Source organism: Mytilus edulis, chromosome 6 (genome assembly GCF_963676685.1).
Source record: "Mytilus edulis chromosome 6, xbMytEdul2.2, whole genome shotgun sequence".
Taxonomy (NCBI): Eukaryota; Metazoa; Mollusca; class Bivalvia; order Mytilida; family Mytilidae; genus Mytilus; species Mytilus edulis.
Window position 1 is genome coordinate 44,763,389 of NC_092349.1, and position 26,515 is coordinate 44,789,903.

A 26,515-nucleotide genomic window follows, 5' to 3' on the forward strand; every position below is an offset into this window, starting at 1 on the left:
TAACCCTAACCCTTATCATGTCTGTTACCCTTACCCTTATCATGTCTGCAACCGTAACCCTATGCTGTCTTTAACTCTTACCCTAATTCTGTCTGTAACCCTAAACCTAGTCATGTCTGTAACCCTAACCCTTGTCATGTCTGTAATCCTAACCTTATCATGTCTGTAACCCTAAACCTAATGCTGTCTGTAACCCGAACCCTAAGTCTGTCTTGAACCCTAAACCTAATGCTGTCTGTAACCCGAACCCTAATTATTTATGTAACCCTAACCCTTATCATGTCTGTAACCCTAATCCTTATCATGTCTGTAACCCCAACCCTTATCATGTCTATAACCCTAACCCTTATCATGTCTAACCCTAACCCGTATCATGTCTGTTACCCTTACCCTAATTATGTTTGTAACCCTAACTCTAATGATGTCTGTAACCCTAACCCTAATGATGTCTGTAACCCTAATCCTAGTTCTGTCTGTAACCCTAACCCTAATCATGTCTGTAACCCTAACCCTTATCATGTCTGTAACCCTAACTCTAATGCTGTCTGTAACCCTTACCCTTATCATGTCTGTAACCCTAACTCTAATGCTGTCTGTAACCATAACCCTTATTCTGTCTGTAACCCTAACACTTATCATGTGTGTAACCTTTACCTTAATGATTTTGGTTACCCTAACCCTTATTCTGTCTGTAACCCTAATTCTAATCCTTTCTCTATTCCTAACCCTAATTATGTCTGTACTCTTAACCTTAATCATGTCTGTAACCCTAACCCTGATCATGTCTGTAATCCCAACCCTAATGATGTCTGTAACCCTAACCCTTATCATGTCTGTAATCCTAACCATATTGCTGTCTGTATCCCTAACCCTAATGATGTCTGTAACCCTAACCCTAATCATGTCTATACCCCTAAACCTAATGATGTCTGTTATCCTGACCCTTATGCTGTCTGTAACACTTACCCTTATCTTTTCTATAACCTTAACCATAATGCTGGCGGTAACCTTATCCCTAATCTTGTCTGTAACTCCCACCTTATCATGTCTGTAACCCTAACCCTAATGCTGTCTGTAACCCTAACCCTAATTCTGTCTGTAACCCTAACTCTTATCATTTCTGTAATCCTATCCCTAACTATGTCTGTACAACTAACCCTTAATCATGTCTGTAACCCTAACCCTAAGCATGTCTGTAATCCTAATCCTTATCATGTCTGTAACCCTAACCCTAATTCTGTCTGTAGTCCTAACCCTAATTATGTCTGTAATCATAACCCTAATTATGTCTGTACCACTAATTTTAATCATGTCTGTAACCCTTACCCTAATCATGTCTGTTAACCTAACCCTAATGATGTCTGTAACCCTAACCCTAAGAATGTCTGTAACCCTAACCTTAATGATTTCTGTAACCAAAGCCCTAATTCTGTCTGTAACCCTGACCTTAATCATATCTGTAACCCTAAATCTAATTCTGTCTGTAGCCCTTACCCTAAGTATGTCTGTAACCCTAACCCTAATGATGTCTGTAACCATATCCCTAATCATGTCTGTAACACTAACACTCATCATGTCTGTAACCCCTACTCTAATGCTGTCTGTAACCATACCCCTAATTCTGTCTGTAACCCTGACCCTTATCAAGTCCGTAACACCTACTCTAATGATGTCTGTAGCCATACCCCTAATTCTGTTTGTACCACTAATCCTAATCATGTCTGTAAACCTAACCCTAACTATGTCTGTAAACCTAGCCCTAATGATGTCTGTAACCCTAACCCCAATGATGTCTGTAACCAGATCCCTAATCATGTCTGTAACACTAACACTCATCATGTCTGTAACCCCTACTCTAATGATGTATGTAGCCATACCCCTAATTCTGTCTGTACCACTAATCCTAATCATGTCTGTAACCCTAACCCTAATTATGTCTGTAAACCTAACCCTAATGATGTATGTAATCCTAACCCTAATGATGTCTGTAACCATATCCCTAATCATGTCTGTAACCCTTACACTCATCATGTCTGTAACCCCTACTCTAATGCTGTCTGTAACCAAAACCCTAATTCGGTCTGTAACCCTGACCCTTATCATGTCTATAACCCTAACCCTTATCATGTCTGTAACCCTAAACTTATCATGTCTGTAACCCTAACCTTGTCATGTCTGTAACCTTAACCCTATTTCTGTCTTTAACAATGTTTAACCCTAAACCTAATCATGTATGTTATATTAACCCTAATTATGTATGAAACCCTAACCCTTATCATGTCTGTAACCCTAATCCTTATCATGTATGTAACCCCAACCCTTATCATGTCTATAACCCTAACCCTTATCATGTCTAACCCTAACCCTTATCATGTATGTAACCCTTACCCTTATCATGTTTATAAACCTAACTCTAATGATGTCTGTAACCATAACCCTAATGATGTCTGTAACCCTAACCCTAATTATGTCTGTAACCCTAACCCTAATCATGTCTGTAACCCTAACCCTTATCATGTCTGTAACCCTAACTCTAATGCTGTCTGTAATCCTTACTTTTATCATGTCTGTAACTCTAACTTTTATACTGTCTATAACCATAACCCTTATTCTGTCTGTAACCCTAACTCTTATCATGTCTGTGACCTTTACCCTAATGATGTGGGTAACCCTAACCCTTATTCTGTCTGTAACCCTAATTCTAATCCTGTCTGTAATCCTAACCCTAATCATGTCTGTTATCTCAACCCTAATGATGTCTGTAACCCTAAACCTTATCTTGTCTGTAACCCTAACCCTAATCATGTCTGTAATCCTAACCATAATGCTGTCTGTAACCCTAACCCTAATGATGTCTCTAACCCTAACCCTAATGATGTCTTTAACCCTAACCCTAATCATGTCTGTACCCCTAACCCTAATGATGTCTGTTACCCTGACCATAATGCTGTCTGTAACACAAACCCTAATCTTTTCTATAACCTTAACTATAATGCTGGTGGAAACATTATACCTAATCTTGTCTGTAACTTTTACCCTTAATATGTCTGTAATCCTAACCCTAATGCTGTCTGTAACCCTTACCCAAATTCTGTCTGTAACCCTAACCCTTATCATTTCTGTTATCCTATCCCTAACTATGTCTGTACAACTAACCCTTAATCATGTCTGTAACCCTAACCCTAAGCATGTCTGTAATCCTAATCCTTATCATGTTTGTAACCCTAACCATAATGCTGTCTGTAACCTTAACCCTTACTATGTCTGTAACCTTAACCCTAATTCTGTCTGTAGCACTAACCCTAAGTATGTCTGTAATCATAACCCTAATTATGTCTGTACCACTAATTCTAATCATGTCTGTAACCCTTACCCTAATCATGTTAACCTAACCCTTATGATGTCTGTAACCCTAATCCTAAGAATGTCTATAACCCTAACCTTAATGATGTCTGTAACCAAAGCCCTAATTCTGTCTGTAACCCTGACCCTTATCATGTCTGTAACCCGAAATCTAATTCTGTCTGTAGCCCTTACCCTAAGTATGTCTGTAATCATAACCCTAATGATGTCTGTAACCATATCCCTAATCATGTCTGTAACACTAACTCTCATCATGTCTGTAACCCTACCTCTAATGATGTCTGTAGCCAAAACCCTAATTTTGTCTGTACCACTAATCCTAATCATGTCTGTAAACCTAACCCTAATGATGTCTGTTATCCTAACCCTAATGATGTCTGTAACCATATCTCTAATCATGTCTGTAACCCTAACACTCATCATGTCTGTAACCTCTACTCTAATGCTGTCTGTAACCAAAACCCTAATTCGGTCTGTAACCCTGACCCTTATCATGTCTGTAACCCTAACCCTTATCATGTCTGTAACCCTAACCTTGTCATGTCTGTAACCTTAACCCTATTTCTGTCTTTAACCCTAAACCTAATCATGTATGTAATCTTAACCTTAATTATGTATGTAACCCTAACCCTTATCATGTCTGTAACCCTAATCCTTATCATGTATGTTACCCCAACCCTTATCATGTATATAACCCTAACCCTGATCATGTCTAACCCTAACCCTTATCATGTATGTAACCCTTACCCTTATCATGTTTATAACCCTAACTCTAATGATGTCTGTAACCATAACCCTAATGATGTCTGTAACCCTAACCCTAATTCTGTCTGTAACCCTAACCCTAATCATGTCTGTAACCCTAACCCTTATCATGTCTGTAACCCTAACTCTAATGCTGTCTGTAACCCTAACCCTTATTCTGTCTGTTACCCTAATTCTAATCCTGTCTGTAATCCTAACCCTAATTATGTCTGTACTCTTAACCTTAATCATGTCTGTAACCCTAACCCTAATCATGTCTATTATCTCAACCCTAATGATGTCTGTCACCCTAAACCTTATCTTGTCTGTAACTGTAACCCTAATCATGTCTGTAATCCTTACCATAATGCTGTCTGTAACCCTAACCCTAATGATGTCTCTAACCCTTACCCTAATGATGTCTTTAACCCTAACCCTAATGATGTCTGTACCCCTAACCCTAATGATGTCTGTAACCCTGACCATAATGCTGTCTGTAACACAAACCCTAATCTTTTCTATAACCTTAACTATAATGCTGGTGGAAACATTATACCTAATCTTGTCTGTAACTTTTACCCTTATCATGTCTGTAACCCTAACCCTCATGCTGTCTGTAACCCTTACCCAAATTCTGTCTGTAACCCTAACCCTTATCATTTCTGTAATCCTATCCTCAACTATGTCTGTACAACTAACCCTTAATCATGTCTGTAACCCTAACCCTAAGCATGTCTGTAATCCTAATCCTTATCATGTTTGTAACCTTAACCATAATGCTGTCTGTAACCCTAACCCTTATTATGTCTGAAACCCTAACCCTAATTCTGTCTGTAGCACTAACCCTAAGTATGTCTGTAATCATAACCCTAATTATGTCTGTACCAATAATTCTAATCATGTCTTTACCCTTATCCTAATCATGGCTGTAAACCTAACCCTAATGACGTCTGTAACCCTAACCCTAAGGATGTCTGTAACCCTAACCTTAATGATGTCTGTAACCAAAACCCTAATTCTGTCTGTAACCCTGACCCTTATCATGTCTGTAACCCTAAATCTAATTCTGGCTGTAGCCCTAACCCTAAGTATGTCTGTAATCATAACCCTAATGATGTCTGTAACCATATCCCTAATCATGTCGGTAACCCTAACACTCATCATGTCTGTGAGCCTTACTCTAATGATGTCTGTAACCAAAACCCTAATTCTGTCTGTACCCCTAATCCTAATCATATCTGGAACCCTAACCCTAATTATGTCTGTAAACCTAACCCTAATGATGTGTGTAACCCTAATCCTAATGATGTCTGTAACCATATCCTTAATCATGTCTGTAACCCTGACACTCATCATATCTGTAACCCCAACTCTAATGCTGTCTGTAATCATAACCCTAATTATATCTGTAACCCTGACCCTTATCATGTCTGTAACCCTAACTCTTATCATGTATGTAACCCTAATCCTAATGATGTGGGAAATCCTAACCCTTATTCTGTCTGAAATCCTAATTATAATCCTGTCTGTAATCCTAACCCTAATTATGCTGTACACTTAACCCTAATCATGTCTGTAACCTAACCCTAATCTTGTCTGTAATCCTAACCCTAATTATGCCTGTAATCCTTACCATAATGCTGTCGTCTGTAATCCTAACCCCAATAATGTCTGTAATCCTAACCCTAATCATGTCTGTACCCCTAACCCTAATGATGTCTTTAACCTAATCCTAATCATGTCTGTACCCCTTAGTCTAATCATGTCAATACCCCTAACCCTTATCATGTCTGTAACCCTAACCCTAATCATGTCTGTAATCCTAACCCTAAGTATGTCTGAAATCCTAACCCTTATCATGTCTGTAACCCTAACCCTAATCATGTCTGTAACCCCAACCCTTATCATGTCTGTAATCCTAACCCTAATGATGTCTTTAATCCTAACCCTTATCATGTATGTAACCCTAACCCTAATCTTCTCTTTACCTCTAACCCTAATGTTGTCTGGAACCTCAACAATAATGCTGTCTGTAACACTAACCCAAACCTTGTCTGTAACCCTTACTATACGGCTGGCGGTAATCTTAACCCTAATCTTGTCTGTAACCCTTACCCTAATTATGTCTATAACCCTAACCCTAATGATGTCTGTAACCCTAGCCCTAATGATGTCTGTACCCCTAACCCTAATGATGTCTGTAACCCTAACCTTAATCATGTCTGTACCCTTAACCCTAATGATGTCTGTAACCCAGACCATAATACTGGCGGTAACCATATCCTTAATCTTGTCTCTAACCGTAACCCTTATCATGTGTGTAATCCTTACCATAATGCTGTCTTCTGTAATCCTAACCCTAATAATGTCTGTACCCCTAACCCTAATGATGTCTTTAACCCTAATCCTAATCATGTCTGTACCCCTTAGCATAATCATGTCAATACCCCTAACCCTTATCATGTCTGTAACCCTAACCCTAATCATGTCTGTAATCCTAACCATAAGTATGTCTGAAATCCTAACCCTTATCATGTCTGTAACCCTAACCCTAATCATGTCTGTAACCCCAACCCTTATCATGTCTGTAATCCTAACCCTAATGATGTCTGTAATCCTAACCCTTATCATGTCTGTAACCCTAACCATAATCATCCCTTTACCTCTAACCCTAATGATGTCTGGAACCTCATCAATAATGCTGTCTGTAACACTAACCCAAACCTTGTCTGTAACCCTTACTATACGGCTGGCGGTAATCTTAACCCTAATCTTGTCTGTAACCCTTACCCTAATTATGTCTGTAACCCTAACCCTAATTATGTCTGTATCCTAACTATAATGTTGTCTGTAACCCTAACCCTAATCATGTATGTAACCGTTACCCTTTTCATGTCTGTAACCTAAACAAAATAATTTTAGTAAACAAATTTTCACTAAGGATACCGTTTGCCATTTATGCGTTTCTTTTGGTATTAAATAATATGTTTAAATCTAAATATGCTCGTCTAACGATAAAACATCGGAAAAAAGAATTAAAATAGATCTCGGGGAAATATGTATATAAAGTCGTTGATCCGACGATATGTAAATAATGTTATTCTAAAGTTCTATTGTTTTGACACATTTGATACTACACCTTTTATAGGACATCATGCTATCAAATACTTTTAATCAATTAATCTATTCCAATTATTTTCTTCTAGGTGTTGGGCCAAACCGAGATCCCACAGAACTACAACGCATTGCATCCGATCCGTCATATGTACTTGAAGTGGAAAATATTGATGGTTTGGTTGAGATAAGGAAGAAGTTAATTACTCAACTGTGTCCAAGTTATCAATCTAGATTTTCTGAAACAAATTACCATATATTTTCAATACATAAAACTTCAATGAAATGCTATTTCATTTTACAGCCTGCCAAGGAGCGATTGCTGACATCATATTCATAGCTGATAGTTCGACAAGCATAGGTATTACTGCCTCCAATAACCTTAAGGAGTTTGCAAAATCTGTGGTAAACAGATTTACCATCGGTCCAAACAACATTAAGATAGGTCTTATCACTTTTGCTAATGATGCTGAATTCCAGTTTTGACTGAATACTTTTAATGATAAGGATGAAGTAATAAAAGCCATCTTAAGCATGCCATACAGTACCGGAAATACAAATACCCATAAGGCTTTGAAAATTTTTAATAAATTTGCGTTTGCACCTGATTTTGGAGGAAGAGGACATAGAGTACCTAAAATAGCTATTGTTATTACGGACGGAGCATCAAGGCAGCCCACACTGACCAGAACTCTGGCTATTAAGGCAAAAAGTCAAGGAATAATGATGTTCTCAATAGGTAAGGTCAAATATTTGTGAAGGCCTTGAAAGATTTTTTTTTAAATATCCATGGGAAATTGGACCTAAGTCTAAGCTAATTAACGATTATTCTGTATAGCCTAGTCTGGTCCTCAAGTTGTTTGTTAAGTCTTTTATGGTACTCTATGTTATATGGTTTGAAAGATATTTTAGCAACAAGTTGTCAGTGTATTTTTTCAGAACCATTTGAACAATACAAGAGAACTTCAGAATCTATAAAAATCTATAACAAAATTGAATTCTATCTTTTGTAGGAGTTGGATCTTACATAGATCAGAATGAGCTAGACATCGAGGCATCCATTCCTACTTCAATGTATTCGTTTTCTGTTGATAGTTTTGCTGCTTTGTCGTCAATAGAAGGTTCTTTGGCTAATAGTACATGCAAAGGTACGTCATGCGTTATAAGGACGCATGGAAAAGCGACACACGTTACACATAACTTATGCTTTAATTCACGTATCAGACAACCGTATGATTTTTTTTATAATAGGCAGTTTTACATGTTTTTGCAAAGTTATGTCGCTTCTCTATGGTCCATTTTGGTCAGATATCTCTTCACGTTCAAGTCTTACTGTGGATTCGTTTATTTTCGTGGCTACCAATTTTCATGGAATGAGGGTAACATTTTATTTTGAGGATACATGATTTCATAACTTTAGTGGATTTAAAAATATTGTACACAATCTTACAATTTGTACTACATTGAACATTTAAATTCGGTGGGTTTTTTTAACCAAATAATCAACGAAAATTTGTATTAATCCACAATATACATCCTTGGCTTTCAGATGGTTAGATTTAAACATTCCTGATAATTATAATTTCAGATAATAACTTCGCACGCACAAAATTGATAAAGGGTTATTGCATACATAAAATAATTACTAAAATGACTGCTTGATTGACTGATTTTGTACAAATTGCATCCACCATTATTAAGAAATGAAAATTTTGCTATATTGAAATCTTGCATGGCATTAATTACGTCTCTTTAAAAAGTAAAATCACAAAAATACTGAACTCAGAGGAAAATCAATTTGAAAAGTCCATAATCACATGGCAAAATCAAAAAACAAAACGCATCAAAAACGAATGGACAAGAACTGTCATATTCCTGACTTGGTACAGGCATTTTCAAATGTAGAAAATGGTGGATTAAACCTGGTTCTATAGCGCTAACCCTCTCACTTCAATAACAGTCTCATCAAATTCCGCTACATTTACATGATGCGTTAAATAAACAGTCACAATTAATAAAATAGTCAAAATATGGGTACATCAGTCATCATCGTATAACAACTTAACAGGACACAAAAACATCTACTATCTACGAACACATGGATTGATTTGAGTGTCTGACGTCAGAAAAATTATATACGTCACATAAATTTGTCGTTCAATGTGCATACAATAGTTATCAAAAGTACCAGGATTATAAACAATTTTAAAATTTACATAGGCAATGTACGCATACAGGGTTAAAAAATCAAAAGTATGTAAGAATAAATTACAGAAATAGACCAGATTCAAACCAGTCCAAAAGTTATACATAGAATTTATGAGAATCCAAAACTTTTAAAAGGGAACAATTTAACAGGACACAAAAACCTATCTACGAACACATGGATTGATTTGAGTGTCTGACGTCAGAAAAATTATATACGTCACATAAATTTGTCGTTCAATGTGCATACAAACAATTTTAAAATCTATATAGACAATGTACGTATACAGGGTTAAAAAATCAAAAGTATGTAAGAATAAATTACAGAAATAGACCGAGATTCAAACTAGTCCAAAAGTTATACATAGAATTTATGAGAATCCAAAACTTTTAAAAGAAACAATTTAACAGGACACAAAAACATCTACTGTCTAAGAACACATGGATTGATTTGAGTGTCTGACGTCAGAAAAATTATATACGTCACATAAATTTGTCGTTCAATGTGAATACAAACAATTTTAAAATTTGCATGGCAATGTACGCATACAGGGTTAAAAAATCAAAAGTATGTAAGAATAAATTACAGAAATAGACCGAGATTCAAACTAGTCCAAAAGTTATACATAGAATTTATGAGAATCCAAAAATTGTTAATTCCACTACCACATGTAACATTGACTGTCCGTTACATGTGGTAGTTACAGTACGTTTACTAGGTGCTTTGACATACAATGCACTTTTGTTACACTTAAAGAGAATGTGACTAAATATTAAAAAAAATTGCAAGATATTTTCTTAATTCAATATACCAAGTGTGTTCTTCAGTTGTTTTCTCTCTGATAAAATCAATGTAATAGAGCATATGAAGAACGGAAAGATGTAACATAATTCAAATGGTAACATTTGACATTTTCATTGCAGTTGCAGGACAAAGAAATCCATGAAAAGATATATGTGAGCTATAAATAAAATGGTTTGTATAATGTCATTCAGTCTTCTTTAGTGTTGTGTAAAAATGAATAAGAAGACAAATGTAAGAATATTTCCGTCCAAACAATGATATGATATCATAGTACTGAAAGTCAAGTTGTAGTACACTTGATTACTCTTAACGTATTGAAACGTATTTTCATTCCATCTTACTTTCGTGTGTGCCTTAAATTATTATTCATTTGTATATTTATTCGTCAAGGCAACGTTATGTCATACATACCTGTACGTAAAAAGCACAAGCATCACTTGATTTGCTTGATACGTAATTGAAATCCATTGTTTGATATATTGACCTTTTTCATTGAATATTGTAAATATTTTAGAAGAGTAAAGCAAAACATGATGGCCGGGTACATTGTCTTTCACGGTGAAAATTTCAACCAATGACCAATTGATATTTTTTTATTTGTGTATTGGGTATAAATATAAGATAAATGTATATTTCAGGACTTCGATGGGATAGCAGCCATTTCGTAAAGACTGTACATGAATTCGGCTGTCAGTACATATTTTATCTAAATATATATCTTGAGACAATAAAATTTATAATCGTTTCATTGTATCAATTTTTCAAACTCCAAACCATTGTATCCAGGGTCAGTTTTCAACAATTCTGTTGGCATTCTGAATAGGAATGCTAAAATTTTCTTTTGGAATTTCCGTCATCTGACAAAAATAAAACAGCGCAAGTCCACATAATACACATTGTCGTTAATCCCCAATTTTGAGAAAGTTTTTCAAAGTAGATGAAAGCAATGGAGAAGGAAAAGGGATGTTACGTATCTGAACTTAATATCTTCTGACGCAAATTAGGTCAACGTGCATTTGAGTAAACCTCTCTAAATCTAGATTACCAACACTTAATTCCGATTTTACCCAATACTCATAATAAACACACTACTAGAATTTATAATTGGTGCTGACATAAAAACATGTGTAAAATTCATCAGATACCAACAATATAATTCGGTACGCTAGAAGAGCATTTAGTCTACATCAGACCCATCAGTGTCACTATGATCAACTATTGTATGGCGAGTACTTAACGCCTTTTCCTTAACCTTGAAACAATACTTGTATATGTACCCTCTACCATGAACAAATACTTTAATCATATTTCATTTACTTTATATATTTTACTTGCGTGGTGTTTTCAAAATGATAGAATAATTGAAGGAACGACATTGAGCATTCCAGTAGGGTATATTTGTGGCACTACAAGATGTTAACATCATGCACGATGTCGATCCGATAAATACAAATTCTGTAAGTCTAGTATACATATTTAAAATATGTATATATTAAGCACATCTAAATATGTGACAAGTTACGGATCGACATTCTCCATCGGATAACCTGTGATTGTACAGGGTTAAAACCATACTATATATATAATTCGTCTCAAATATAGCCCAACAATGTAAGGACATTTTTGTTCTTCCCTCAGCGGGATCCGTAAAGTAAGCCACAAACTCTTATAAAACAGGAGTTTTCCTATTTAATTAAATGGTCGTTTTGTAAGTCTGGTTGCAAACATACTGCCTGCAACTCATTTAAAGCCTTCTTTTCTAATGAGAAAGGTAAATATGCTAGATATACTTACTGGAGGTGTGATGAGATGATTGAAGGTGTTAATTTTTTCATTGGTAATAATTATGTACGTTTCGGCAATAAAATTTAACCACAGGTTATATGTATTCCTATTGGCATCAATTGCACCCTTTAAATAGCAGACTTGTTATTGTACTGTAATGAATCCCAGTTCATGACCAAACTCAGTAAAAACTCGTATAAATTGCTTATAATTGATAAATTAAACAGCATTTACCGTTATCTTGATGATATTTTCGTTAAATAATCAAGAATGTTAGAAATACACTGCCGAAATTAACCCATAAGGAATTTACAATATGTAGATAAAATATAAAGGGTAATAATATTCTTTTCCTAGATTTGGATATTTCAGTTTTACAATGGAAACTCTACACACATATGTACGACAAAAGGGGCGATGTTTCATTTCCTATTGTTAATTTTCCTTTTTTGGACGGTGATGTTCCCTTGCCACCATCTTACGGTATTTATATATCACAACTTATTCGCTATGCCCGTGTCTGTTGTGATGTTTTCGATTTTTTAATGCACGTAATCAATGTAGTACTGCAGTAAACTGTTAAATCAGGGATTTCGTTACCACAAATTATTTAAAACCTTTACTAAATTTTTCCATAAATACAAAGATTGCGTTTGGAAGTTTGGTTGTACAAAACTTATCGATCCTTTAAATAAATTTATTCTTAAAAGTAATCAGTTAAACACTGTAATAAGATCATTGAGTATTGTTTTATTGGTATTAATATTGATTTTGTTATCAGTCGATTAAAATCAAAGTAAACATTATTCTTATATATATATATATATGCATATTCATAGCTCTACAATCTGTCGATACTTGCCATTGCCCAAGGTCATGTTTTTTTCTCTGGGAGTTCATGATATCTTAAAACAAAATCCATAAGATGTTGTTGTGATTGATATTTTAGTCTTAAATGCATGATGTTTTGTTAGTTGTTATTGGCTTTGAACAAACTGTACTTAAAATGTCCTGTACCAAGTCACGAATATGGTAGTTGTTATCAAATAGTTCGTTTCTATGTATGTTGGCGTTTGTTTTTGTGTTCCTGTTGTTCCTTTGTTTTCCTCTTATAGATGAAGTGTTTCCTTCAGTTTTAGTTTGTAACCCGGATTTGTTTTCTCTCAATCGATTGATAATTTTTGAACAGCGTTACACTACTGTTGCCTTTATTTAACCTCGCCACATTCTGTATGTGCCTGTCCCAAGTCAGAACCCTGTAATCTGGGGGTTGTCTTTTGTCGCTGTATATCATATTTGTTTTTCGTTCAATATTTCATACATAAATCAGCCCGTTAGTTTTTTTGTTTGATTCGTCATTTCAGGGCCTTTTATGAATGACTACGCGGTATGGGTTTTGCTCCTTGTTGAAGGTCGTACGGGGAACTATAGTTGTTAACTTCTATGTCATTTGGTGTCTTGTGGAGAGTTGTTTCATTGGCAATTTAATCATACCACATCTTCTTATTTTTATATAGAAGGTCAGCGATACCAATATGTCAAATTAAAGAAAACCGAAGGCTTGGTTGAAGCTAATAAAACAATCAAAGCAAATCTACATAAATATGAGGGGATGTGCTATAGTATTCTCAACAATAACAAAACTATCCATATTGAATAAGGATGAGGATAAAAACGAATAAAAGTCACCATAGGCTTTGGTGATAATGAGCAAAGTATATTACGATGTATGTACCATATATAAGTTAGTATTACTACTTAAGAATAGGAAAAATGTTGAGCCTCATATTCATTTCAAATGACAGATGCATACCAAACAATCTACGTAAAGATGCAACTAATTTTTCCGAGGTTTGTCGGCAAAAGCCGATGTTTCTCAATTTCATTTTATCATCGATTTACACCCTGGTTCTGTCAACAGTCAACTTTTAAATAAAGGAACGGATTCCTATAGTGACTTTAGATGACACCGATTTATCACCAGAGCGTTATGGTCATATATCAACTGCTTGATGTGCAATGACATTGCAAGGATGATTACTATCAAAATGATCTTGTTCGGACATGATAAAAAATCATATTACTTTTCTTTTAAAAAGCCAAAGCATCAACAACGTAATCAATGCTGCATGCTTTAATGAACAATTTTGTGTAAAAATAAATGGAAAAATACATTGACTGTTTTTCATTCACATTCATTTGAGGTACACTGCTTACTTGGTTATGATACTGTCTGAAAGAAAAGAAAATAAGTAACATTATAACATGGATATCTTAACTTAAGTGGTTTATGCTGGTCAATATCTCTTTACGGATTATTCCGTAATTACTTTAAAATACAGGGCGATGTTAAACACGGATATGAAGAAATGAGATTGAGAGAGAAGAATCAGATCATCTTTCAATACATAAAACCATTTGAGAGTGTATATTGCACATGAAATTCAGATAAGCCTTTATTTTTGTGAATCATGAAATCCTCATTAGCTATTCCTAAAATAAATTTAAACAATTTGAACGGGATAAACAGTCACCCGTTGGTTACCTATTCCTTGTTTTGCAATAGATTGAAGAGTTATAACGATTATTGCCATAATTACAAATACATATATCATTTATATAGTACAACATTTAGGTAATATTAACTTCAACGTCCAAAGAGAAATAATTCAGTCAAATATATTATTATGATTGTTAAAACAAAAAGATATACGATATGCATTTATGTTGACGTCTATATCATTTGCAATCTGTAATTGTAAAAATCAATAATATGTCTTTATGGCACCTACATTCATAAATAGTTATAAAACGAGTCTTTCAAAATGATTAAAGTGATTTTAAATCTAAATTAGAGGCCTTTGTTCCACATATAACACTTCGAGAAACAACAGAAGTTATATAAAAAAGATCCTCTTTGCAGTTAAATCTTTCATATTTAAAATTTATCAAAATTTACGGATATTCCTGCGTCCTGACTATAGATTAAAATAATGATGATATAACATAAAACCCAAGTTATCATTTTAAATTGCCATCTGACTCTCTGTAAAAAAGGATTGTTTTTTTTTATCTGGAAACTTATAACGACACAGTCAAATTGTTTCATCAATGCTTGGCTAATATTTCCATTTTCTGAAAGCCTTTCTTCTGATTACTAAAAATGCAATTAATAATGGTATTGTACAATGTTATAGTTTCGGTGAATTTATAGGACAAAACAAATTCGAAAAAGAACCTTCTTCTTCCTAATTTTATAACATATGTCATAGTATATTACCTATGTCATTTCATCAGTTCCATATTCATCCCTGTGTTGTTTTCTTTGCCGCTAAAATAAAAGCAATAAACGATTTATACAACTTTTCACAATTACTATAATTTTGGACCTCTGGTAATTTAAAGATGAGAGATAATGAATTCTGATATTTTAAGGTTTTTCTTGTGATATAAACACTCCAACTGAGGCCATAGCACATAAATATATCTTGAATGTTGGTTTTTTTATGCTCCATTTATGGGCATTATGTTTTCTGGTCTGTGCGTCCGTTCGTCCGTTCATCTGTTCGTCCGTTCGTCCCGCTTCAGGTTAAAGTTTTTGGTCGAGGTAGTTTTTGATGAAGTTGAAGTTCAATGAAGAGATTTTCCCCCATTTTCACGGTCCATTAAACAAAGAAAATGATAGTGCGGTTGGGGCATGCGTGTACTGGGGACACATTTTTGCATCTTTTGTTTAGTTTTGCGGTCTCGTGTATAGTTTGTGTTTTATGTTAAGGGTTATTTTTACCCAATCAATCCGATATTCTACTTTTCATTACTGTATCATGCGACTCCACTGATAATAAAAATCATCAGTGTATTTTGATTATGTGTATCGTATTTAACTGGCTACGCAATTGCGGAAGGATTCGAATAGACATATTTTGTTCGATAACCATTATAACTCTTTGCGATACATTTGTATTGTGGTTTACGAGTAAAACTTATCAATTTCGGTTAAAACATTAAACTGGATCAACGTATTTGACGTAACACAGTCGTGATGTGATTTTACGAAAGATCTGAGGTGATATGATAGACATAGGTAAAACCGATATACAGTAGGAAAAAGAAATTTAGTTGATAAAAACGTTTTGGGATCAACATTATTAAAAGTACGGTCATAGTGATTTAAATCACCATGCAATAAAAAATGTCTTTATATTTATCAAATGTAAAAAGTCTTTTCTGCTTTTAAAAAAGGAAATACGGAAAATAGTACCTGTGCACGTCCTTTCTGCTAAGGATTCTTCAATAGATGATAAAGCTGCATAGTTGTCAACTGCGAAAGAATGAGTTTCAGTCGGAGAGGAAGCCATGATGTCTAATCCAGTCTGATCAATGTACTGCCCAACGCCTACAATAAAATTTAAAAAAAAACTGTAATCTCATTAAAGTCATAAGAAACGAGTGACCGGTAAAAAATAATGTTCTTCCAATTCTTGAACCAATGCATACAAACATCATAAACTTAGTCTTCTGTGCTCGAATTTATCATTTTTTTCGTGTAAATTTCGTATAATTGTCAATTTTTTTTTCAATCGGTCAGTGTTGTTGTGAAAATATGGCAGGTAATTAAAGTTCGTGTCTTGAAGCCGAAGTTTAACGATTGTCACCTGTTTGTCAACAATTGACGAAAAATAAACAAAAAAGCATGGAAATTGAGCACGTGTTTAACATGTAAATTCAGAAAATAGTTTATTTTAAGGACATCCATGCGTATTGTGGTCACCGGATTTTTACGAGATGGGTCACACTGAGGTCACCTTGCATACGGAAAATATCTCGGGGGAATTGCTTGCTGGAAGGAAGCTATTCAAATAAAGTAAACTTCTTCTAAATATGAATAAATTAAAGAATTTTCTTCAGAAAAAAGTACATGTACATAAGTTTTATAATGAAAACTATCCATTGAGTTATTAAAATCATATGCATTATTTTTTTTTGATTTGAGGTTTCTTATGACTTTAAATGAAATAAAATTATGCAATGATATTTTTTGGGAGTTTTGTTTTTATTTGTTAATGAGATTTCACTTTCGTCAGACCAAATTATATATTTCGATGTACAGAAAATAGTTTTTTCACAATTTTAAAAAGAATATCAATTAAAACGTTTTAGGATGACACGTGTTGATATTATTTTTTTTTTAAATATCCGATAAAAAAACGATCTATGGATGTTCCCAAAAAAAACGGAATAACAATGTTACTCCTTTTTCGGACTAATAAAAAGATACATATTTATTAATTTATTTCAATCGTTCATCTATTTCTTCGTATGTTGAAACCCTTCATATTTTCCCTCTCAACACCGTGTTGTTTTTATAAAGGGACGTAACACCACTACTAACCGTATATTAAGCCCCGATAAAACTATTGTAAGATTGAAAAAACCGGTCACATCTCGTTTCGTATGAAACTTATAATGTAAAACTCATCAGACGAAGACATTTGAGCCGGGAATGCAGAGACTTAAATAACCAAATCATTCAGATATAAAAACAACAATTTTACCTCAATAACAAGAACAACTAAACTTTGGTAGTCCTAATACAGGTAAAAGAATAAATGCATAAATACCTATTGCAAAAATAATGATCCCTTCTTTCTTTCCTTTCTCTGCTGCTATGCGTGTAGCTTCAATGTCTGTTGGTTCGCCATCCGTTATCAAAATTGCAATTTTAGGAATCTTTCCACCACGTCCGCCATTCATGTTAGAGAAACCTTGTTGGGTCAGTAGATTTAAAGCTTTGTTTGTGTACGTCAACTGCATTCCCCGTAAGTACTTTACGTTAGATATAGCCTTAAGTACTTCGTCCTGGTCTCTGTACGAACCTAATGTAAATTCAAAGTTGGTATCGTTTCCAAATATAATGAGGCCAACTTGTATATCACTTAGACTGACTGTGAACCTCTTCACCACATCAACAGCAAACTTTTTCAGTTCGTTGAATGCTGCTGATCCAATACTCCTAGAACTATCTGCAACAAAGATAACGTCTGCCTGTGCCCCTTCACACGCTGAAAAATAATGTATTGTTCTTGATATCATCAAAAATTGTCTGAACCACAAGGGATATAACAAATGCCTACTTTTTTATATGATACCTGGCTATGGTAAGGCAACAAATTATCACTACTCGTAAAAAAACGCATTTATATGTCTAAGGTCAAAATTATGGTTTTGTTTGTTTTAAGATCGACTGCACAATGATAACAGTTTACATTGGTTATAGATAACATTGTTTTATAATTACATTAGATGTATGTTTCATTATAATACGTTATTCTGATTGGCTAACTGCACATCACATGTTCTTCCGTAAGCAACTGCATCAGACAATAACATTTTATCATTCATGATGACGCGAGGTCCCACAATAAAGTGCACAGGTGAATTAAATAAAACTAGATAAAAATCGTGTTTTCATGATCCTAGCTAAAAAAATGTAATTATAATTATTGAATGCTTCTTTTTGTAACTTTATAGGGTTGTAAAAGCGTTGACCGTGCGTACATTTTTAGAATGAAGCGCTTCCGCGCTTCATACAAAATGAACTTCGGTCAAGTGAACGCTTTTACACCCCAATAAATTTACAAAAAGAAGCATTCAATTCTTAAATAATGCAGATGATAATGGCTTCAATTACAGTTATCAAGATGTAAAGACAAAAATAAATGAATTTCCATTCCTTAACGAACCCCAGATAGTGCAGAAAAGTGACGTCACATGATATCGGCATTGCACGAAATATCACATTGTTACTATACCAGGTTAATAAACTCAACAGAAAGTATGCTACTCCTAGTTGCAAGATAAATAACATTAATAATGCTTGTATTTGATACTTACTCACTACGGGTGGTGCTGGCTGGTCACCTGTAATTTAAAAAAATATGCAGTGATAACAAAGACTAAACAATTGTAAATGTATTTAATGAGAAATTCAAATAAAAAACTGTTTCACCGAAGGTACCGATTCTCTCCAGGCATTCCGGCTTCCTTCATCGATAAAAACAGACAGACACAAATAGCCATTAGTGTTAAACGTATCAATCAATCAATCTAATGAAATATAAATAAAGGAACTGGTTGTATGTATGTTTATTAGTTACTCTTTAGACAAATTTAAAAAGTTGTGATCTTCAATTTGTATCATATAAATAGTAGAGTATCTTGACGTCTTTGACACAGTTTTTCTATATTAAAAAGAAGATTTGGTATAATTGCCAATGAGGCAACTCCCCACAAGAGACCAAAATGACACAGAAATTAACAACTATAGGTCACCGTACGGCCTTCAACAATGAGCAAAGCCCATACCGCATAGTCAGCTATAAAAGGCCTCGAAATGACAATGTAAAACAATTCAAACGAGAAAACTAACGGCCTTATTTATATAAAAAAAATGAACGAAAAACATATATGTAACACATAAATAAACTATAACCACTGAATAACAGGCTATGGTGGTTTTTCTTCTTCCTTAAAATATCAAGAGCAATTTATATAGTAAATACCTTGTTCGCACAACTTGACTACCAATTCCTGTCTAATTGCTTCCAAACTTTGTACATTTTCTACTTCAAAAACACGTGATGAGTCAGACGCAATTTTCTTCAACTCAACAGGATCACGTTTAGGTCCAACACCTGCGAGATAAATTAATCGGTTTAAGTTGTATTTTCAAGTAGAAATTAAAAAAAACAAAAAAAAACACATTGATTAAAAATTTTGATATGACACTTCTTTTCTATATCCCATTGTGACTTCCTGTGCTGTTAATTTTATAATCATGGGATGTATAGAAATATGATCATCCGTAAAAAAAAATCATATTTAGCTAACTAATTACCTTATTGATATATATCATCTTCAGAGAAAAATGACTTGATATTTTAATTTACTATGAAATTATACAGTAGGTTAATGAGTTATCTCTCTTTTGAGACTTGTCGCAGTGAAATTCAGATCTCACGTGAGCATTGGTTAGCAGAAAATTACTTTCTAATATAGTCAGTCTTTAGTTTGTGTACTGTTGTTTGTATTTTGGTCTTTTTCTTTTTTTTTTTGTCAAGGCGTTGTCTGTTAATTTTCGACTTATGAGTTTGAATGTCCCTTTGGTATCTCTCACCTCTCTTTTGCATTATAGAGAAAAAAATAATGTGTTAACCTTGGAATCAACTATTCCTAGTGGAATGGTACTAATTACTTGAAATTATATATATTCTAGACGTACCGTGTAGCCGCCTGTCTATTTATGGACGGTATGTTGACCTTTATTCCAAAACGAGCAAAAATTACAAAAAAATAAATACAGGCTTCGAGCCAAAAGCATTGAACTATAAAAGCTTTACATGAAAAAAGGACTTATTAATATATGACATACCTATGGCAAATACTAAATAATTTGTTTGCCGTAACTCATTGACTGCCTTTTCAAACTCCTTTCGATCTGTCGCTCTCCCGTCAGTGATTATTACGGCTATCTGTGGAACACCATAACGGCTGCCATGTGACGTTGATAGTCCTTCTTTCATTAAAAGCCTTAAAGCTTTATCCATAAACGTATTACCTCCCTTCCAATCATTGGCATTCATCTCCATTAGTACTTTAGCGATTTCCTCTTTTGTTTTGAAATCAACTAATTGGAATAACATTTCCGGGTCATTACTAAAGGTCATCATTCCTACCCTCACCTGATCAGATCCAACGTCAAAAGCTTCTATTACATCTCCCACAAAATTAAGTTCCTTTTTAACATTTTCAAATACGTTCAGACTGGATGATGTATCAACAATGAAAAATACATCAGCTTTTTTCTTGAAGCATGCTGAAAAAATCACGATTAAACTTGAGATAAATCAAAAACATGCAAAAGTCATTCGAAGTTCCAAAATACATTTTCCCTGTTGTGACAGAACTACATAATTTACGAGTTAACTTAATCCGTAAAGAAGATCTTCGTTGAATATATATGCCAGACAATTTCTAATGCTCATGTAGTTTTGATTGTTTGTGGGTTTTCTGAATAAACTTGCTGTTTATTGATAGATATGTGACAGCAGTTAAATACGCCATTACCATATGTACGTTTATCAGCCTCTGTCTGGATACTGCTTGTCGTGAACTATAGTACCTTCCATCTGCCCAGTAGTCAGTATACTTTGTTATTATTTAAAAAAATAGCGCTATATGTTTAAACATATTTTATTGTCCAAAAAAACATGGACACAAGTTTTGCAACTTAGAACGTCTTCTCCACTGTATGTAGTGACTTGAGTGGAAAATGTCCTAATTAAAAATGGACATTTTATTTTATCATATTCAAATAAGTTAGAGCGTACCACGTGAAGGTCACTCAAGATACTATGTGACGTGTGCATATTCATAAGATCATTTGTTTTCTTTTTAATGATATACTTTAGTTACCTGGGTCGTCTCTCTGTGGTGGCTTTGTTGGAGCTGGTGGAGCAGGTGGAGGTACAACTAAAATAAATAAAAGTTGTATATTACTGAGCATTATATAAAAAAGTATCAGAGAGTGATTGATTAGGAAAATATTTTTTAAAAGAATCAATGTGGATTAAATTTGTAAGTTTTATGCTAAATGAGAAGTAATAATACAAGAATTGTTTATAAATTACAAATTGACAATAAAGGTAGCTTTCGTTATAATCTTCAATACAGAAAACTGCCTTAAAAAACGTTATCAAGTCCTTGCCATGACTAAATGTGTAATGACTGTTATGCATTTTAAAATTTGATATTTAAATTTATTGAGTCAGCCTAAAACATAAAACCCACATAAGGCATGCAGTGCACCCGTTAATGATAACAATACAATATCAGACTAGTAATTGTCAATACTTGTCAAACAAAGAATTAATTAGGTGCACTAACCTTCACAAACCCTGGTTAAAACTGTGTTCTTGATAACTGATGTATCGAGGACGTCATAGGAATCAACTAAAATACTGAATGTGTCCGATGGTGTGGATGCTATCCCGTTTATCTCGGTTTTATCCACCCCACTTCCAATTCCTATGGCAAAAACGTACGCTGGTAGGCTTCTTATATCAGACGCTTCAGTTTGAGTTAGTTGTTTCCCTTCCAGACCAGTTATTGGAGCATGGCCAGGGTTTGTGTTGCCGTCAGTTAGGACTACTACAACATTCGCTATGCCGGGCCTCTCGCCATTACCAGTTGCAAAAACTGTTTTATGGACGTATTCCAAGCCCAAGTAGGTTCTAGTCGACGATCCGGATACATAATTTATTTTGTCAACGGCATTCAGGACATCCCCTTTATTCTGGTCATCAGTGAAGCCGAACTCGAATACCACATTGCTACTGAACGAAACAGCAGCTACTCGACTCTGTCTTGTCCCGGGTCCGATGTTTAACATATCAACAACATCGTGTATAAAGTTGATTTGTTTGGCAAAATTAATTGGCCCTATGCTGGCGGACGTGTCAAGTACAAACACAATATCTACAGGAGAATCACACATCTTATGTAGGGCTGAAAATGAAATAATCGAAATGACAAAAATTCAAGTAGTGCTAAGAATGAGAGTTAATTACCGAAATGACAAATTTCAAATAGTGCTTAAAATGAAAATACGTTATCGAAATGACAGTATTCAAGTACTAAAGTAGAATGAAAATAAGTTGTCAAAATGACAAATTTCAAGTACTGAAGTAGAATGAAAATGAGTTGTCGAAATGACAAAACTCACGTACAATGAAAAAAAGTGTTAGAAATTACAGCATTCAAGTAAAATGAAAATAAGTTATCGAAATGGCAAAATTCAAGTAGAATGAAAATAAGTTATCGCAGTGAGAAAAATCATGTAGAATGAAAATAAGTTATCGAAATGACAAAATTCAACTAACAGAAAGAATTAAAATAAGTTTTCGAAACGACAAAATATCAGTAACATGGAATATTTTTTTGTAAGTGAATCAAAATGAAAGTTAAAATAGACAATATAATTTTGAACTAGTAAACTGCATTGATTCGTATGGGATTCAAATAGTGCCACAAATGGAAATGAGTTTTTCAATTTGCAAAATATTACTTAGGGAAAGACCGTTTAACTTCAGGAGGGGAGTTATGTTTTGTTATTCTGATCCCCAAATTGATGAAAAAAACAATATTGTGGTCAAGCAGATGAAAAAAAAGTATTCAAATCCAGATCTTCCCCAAACCTTTAAATGTTAAATTTAAAAAAAAAAAATTTGATTGAAAACGTCAAAAAAACTAAGATGTGTTATAATTTTCAATAAGCCCACTTTCCGCCAAAGACCAAAGGTCGAGGTTGTAGACAACTATATTGTACCAAACGGCGTATAACAACGATCACAATCCATACCGTTTCGAAAGTTATTACCGGAATAAAAAAAACTTTTGAAACAATTCAAAAGAATAATTAACGGCCTGGTCGGTTATATATACGTATATGTATATTGGTGTGTATGTTGCTGTCTCGGTTTTGTATTTCTATGGTCCCTCAAAAAAATCAATGTATGTTTTCACACTTTCTAAATATATTGCGTTACTTAGCATCTAATGAGAAAATCCGCACACCATGACATAAATATAAAAGATTTTTCGGTTCAATATTTACAATTTATATTATAGATTTCTATTCATATTATTAGTCCATATCAATTTCAAATACTGGTCACTATTCTAATCTATCGATATTTCATATATTTTATTCAGATGATATTCATTTATATATCATTTGATTCATCTTCTATAGCTTCATGGACTAAGGATGATAATGGATGTTTACTTTACGCCGTCTGAGCAACAAAAAAAAGCTATATCACGGCGAGAGCAATTTCAAAGTTACTACGAACTAAGGACAAAGGCAAATAGTTATATAGTATGTAATAATAATCGGTTGATGAATTTCGTATCTGAATTTTTTTTTAATTTAAAAAAGAAACTAAATAAGTGAATTGAATCTTTTTTTATATTTTGTAAATTAATTAAAAATTTTCTTACCTGATCGAGCCGCAACCTGTATAATAAAAATAATAATCATAATGATAGTATATTGTGGAGGTCAGAATTCCCCTTACAGGGATTTGATAAAAATGTAGTATTAAAACTCATCATTTTATGATTTATAAAATGAACAACGTTTAACTTTGTAATTGTCCGTGAAATATTTTCCTTATCTTAATAAACTTCTGAAAAAGCTTAAAACTAAACCAATGATAGTGCTTAAAAAAACATTTTTTAAAGCCTCCTCCCCACCTACATTTATACCCAGTCAGAACAATTGCAAGCAGTTATTAATATTTGTATTTATCTTTTATTAGTTTTTTACAGAAATTGTTGCTGTTACAGTGATGACAGGTATAGTTGGTTGGTATTAAGTTAAATTATTTCATATCGGTTAAGAATCAGATTCTCTTATTGGATAAAAAGGGGCCACATGACATGCTTTATTTAGGAAATAAACACAACTAGTTGCAGCATATTAATTAAAATGACCGGTTAGGCGTGGTTTCTCTGTTAATGACCGGTGGGGCGTGATTTCTCTGTTTAGAGAGAAGTCCTTTGAATAAAACTCTTTCCTGTTTTCAATTGTATATTAAAGTTGTTGAATTGTTTACCATATGTTTTAGTAAATTATAAAATTATATAAACTTTATTTAGTATTCATATACTGCAAAATTGCACTTAGATTAATGACAGTGACTTATAGTTACATGTATTACTACGACTGATCTTCACTCTTTGCTATAGAAATCGTACAATAACTCGAGTTTGCTTTGAACATTTTTAATTGATGAGAAGTTGTAAAAACATGGTTCCTCAATGAAATAAACATATTAGTTATTGAAGAACTTGTCATTATCGTGACTGCCCATAAGACAGTGGTTTTGACTACGACTTAGTCATTATCCCTGTCTTAGTCAATACCACTGTCCTTTGGGCAGTCCATATATCACGATCATGACCAGTTTTTCAATAACTATTACGTAAATAGAAAACACCTACATGTATATATGACCGTGCAAGATCCTCATGGGTAGTCAAGGTCGTAAAAACCACCCTCGAGACCTACATGTATGCTCGATGTAATTCTTAGCTGTACATACATTTTATAAATCTGTTTACCGTGACTTAGAATTGAGAATGGAAATGGGGAATGTGTCAAAGAGACAACAACCCGACCAAACAGCAAAAAACAGCCGAAGGCCACCAATGGGTCTTCAACACAGCGAGAAAATCCCGTACCCGGGGACGGGCTGCAGCTGGCCCTTAAACAAAAATGTGTATTAGTTCAGTGAAAATGGATTGTTAGTGCATCTTTCCACCTTGCAATTTAATCAAACTTCTGACCTAACTGCAATTTAATTTATAACCATAATTGTTCGACTTGTTTAAAATTTAATTCAACTTATGTCCAAAATCCACAGTTCTCACTGCCTTCTTACAATTGTGTATATGTATTTTTTTTATTATTATTAAATTAGCTTTTTAAAACAAAATGTATAAATTTTGTTATTTTAATTGTCATTCAAAAGGGGTGAGAGGTAGTAATTTCTGAATTGGTATAAAAAAAAAATGTCTAAAACTTCTGCGTTCATACTTTTTTTTGTCTAAAAAGTATATTCATGAGAATCAGACATCAGTTTGAATTAAAACATGTTATATAAAGTAAAATATTTGTTAAAATTACAATACCTTGTTAATAAGTTTCCATGGGAGATAATCTAAGATATTTGATCTTTTGAAATATTGATCTTATTTTCCTTTAAAACTTCAAAAGAGAATATTTAAGCTTAAAGTATATTTCAGAGACTGATTTAAAAAAAAGAGGCTTTGTAGCTTGCATAGAAAAAACACAATTTTAGAAGAAAATAATTCATAACTTAAAATCAAGTAAGTGATGATTTAAAAATGTAGAAGTATACGTTTACTTACATGAGTCGTCATAAGAAGACCAATGCATATTAGGATATACATTATGCAGTCTCTGGATACTGTGCGCATGTGTGTTGCTGTCTGACATGTGAGAGGTTTTATACGGGTCGGATGTAGTTAGACCTCTTTGATTTTTTTTAATTAAATACCACAAATTACAGATAAGGACTATGGCATGTTATATCAAATATTTAAAGAGTCAGAAAAAAATAAACATTGACTTTTTCAAATAATTTTATAACTAGCAGCTAGTCATGGAGAGGCGTTGATGTCCACATAATTAACAACAACACGGCAATTTTCGTTTGATATTAAAAGTAATTATGTGTACTTTGCGTAATTAACATTACATAATCAACATTACATAATCAACAAATATTTTGGGGGTTTCTCTATTTGTAATTTTGATCCTATTAATACGAATTTCGGAAAACCGCTTCAATATTGCTAACTATACGAGGGTCTAATAAGGGAACCATAAATTCCGTATTCTTAACTTCTTGA

At 33.7% G+C, this 26,515-nt stretch overlaps 2 protein-coding genes across 5 annotated transcripts in view; one reads left to right on the top strand and one right to left on the bottom strand.

Annotated features, from left to right (window-relative positions):
• LOC139527729 (collagen alpha-6(VI) chain-like) overlaps positions 1–10,976 on the top strand; it is a 50,463-nt gene extending 39,487 nt beyond the window's left edge. For both annotated transcript variants that reach the window (XM_071323362.1, XM_071323364.1), the window contains exons 9-10: positions 10,351–10,402; positions 10,870–10,976. In XM_071323362.1, the coding sequence (XP_071179463.1) occupies positions 10,351–10,373 (23 nt within the window). In that variant the 3' untranslated portion in view covers positions 10,374–10,402; positions 10,870–10,976. The remainder of the gene's footprint in view (positions 1–10,350; positions 10,403–10,869) is intronic.
• A 3,159-nt stretch (positions 10,977–14,135) lies between these two features.
• On the bottom strand, positions 14,136–26,296 carry LOC139527730 (collagen alpha-6(VI) chain-like). Of its 3 annotated transcripts, XM_071323365.1 has the most exons (11): positions 26,012–26,153; positions 24,077–24,092; positions 21,962–22,582; positions 21,491–21,547; positions 20,448–20,891; positions 19,579–19,710; positions 18,911–18,937; positions 17,638–18,078; positions 16,278–16,412; positions 15,297–15,347; positions 14,136–14,249 (listed from the first exon to the last, which is right to left on the bottom strand). In XM_071323365.1, the coding sequence occupies exons 1-10, from the start codon at positions 26,078–26,080 to the stop codon at positions 15,322–15,324; spliced, it is 1,968 nt and encodes a 655-aa protein (XP_071179466.1). In that variant the 5' UTR covers positions 26,081–26,153; the 3' UTR covers positions 14,136–14,249; positions 15,297–15,321. The 3 variants fall into 3 exon arrangements, 2 of the variants coding, with proteins under 2 accessions (XP_071179466.1, XP_071179467.1); XM_071323366.1 differs by lacking the exon at positions 24,077–24,092 and having other exon boundaries at positions 26,008–26,296; XR_011665422.1 differs by lacking the exons at positions 14,136–14,249; positions 15,297–15,347; positions 24,077–24,092 and having other exon boundaries at positions 17,638–18,169; positions 18,666–18,937; positions 26,008–26,296.
• Positions 26,297–26,515: the final 219 nt, after the last annotated feature.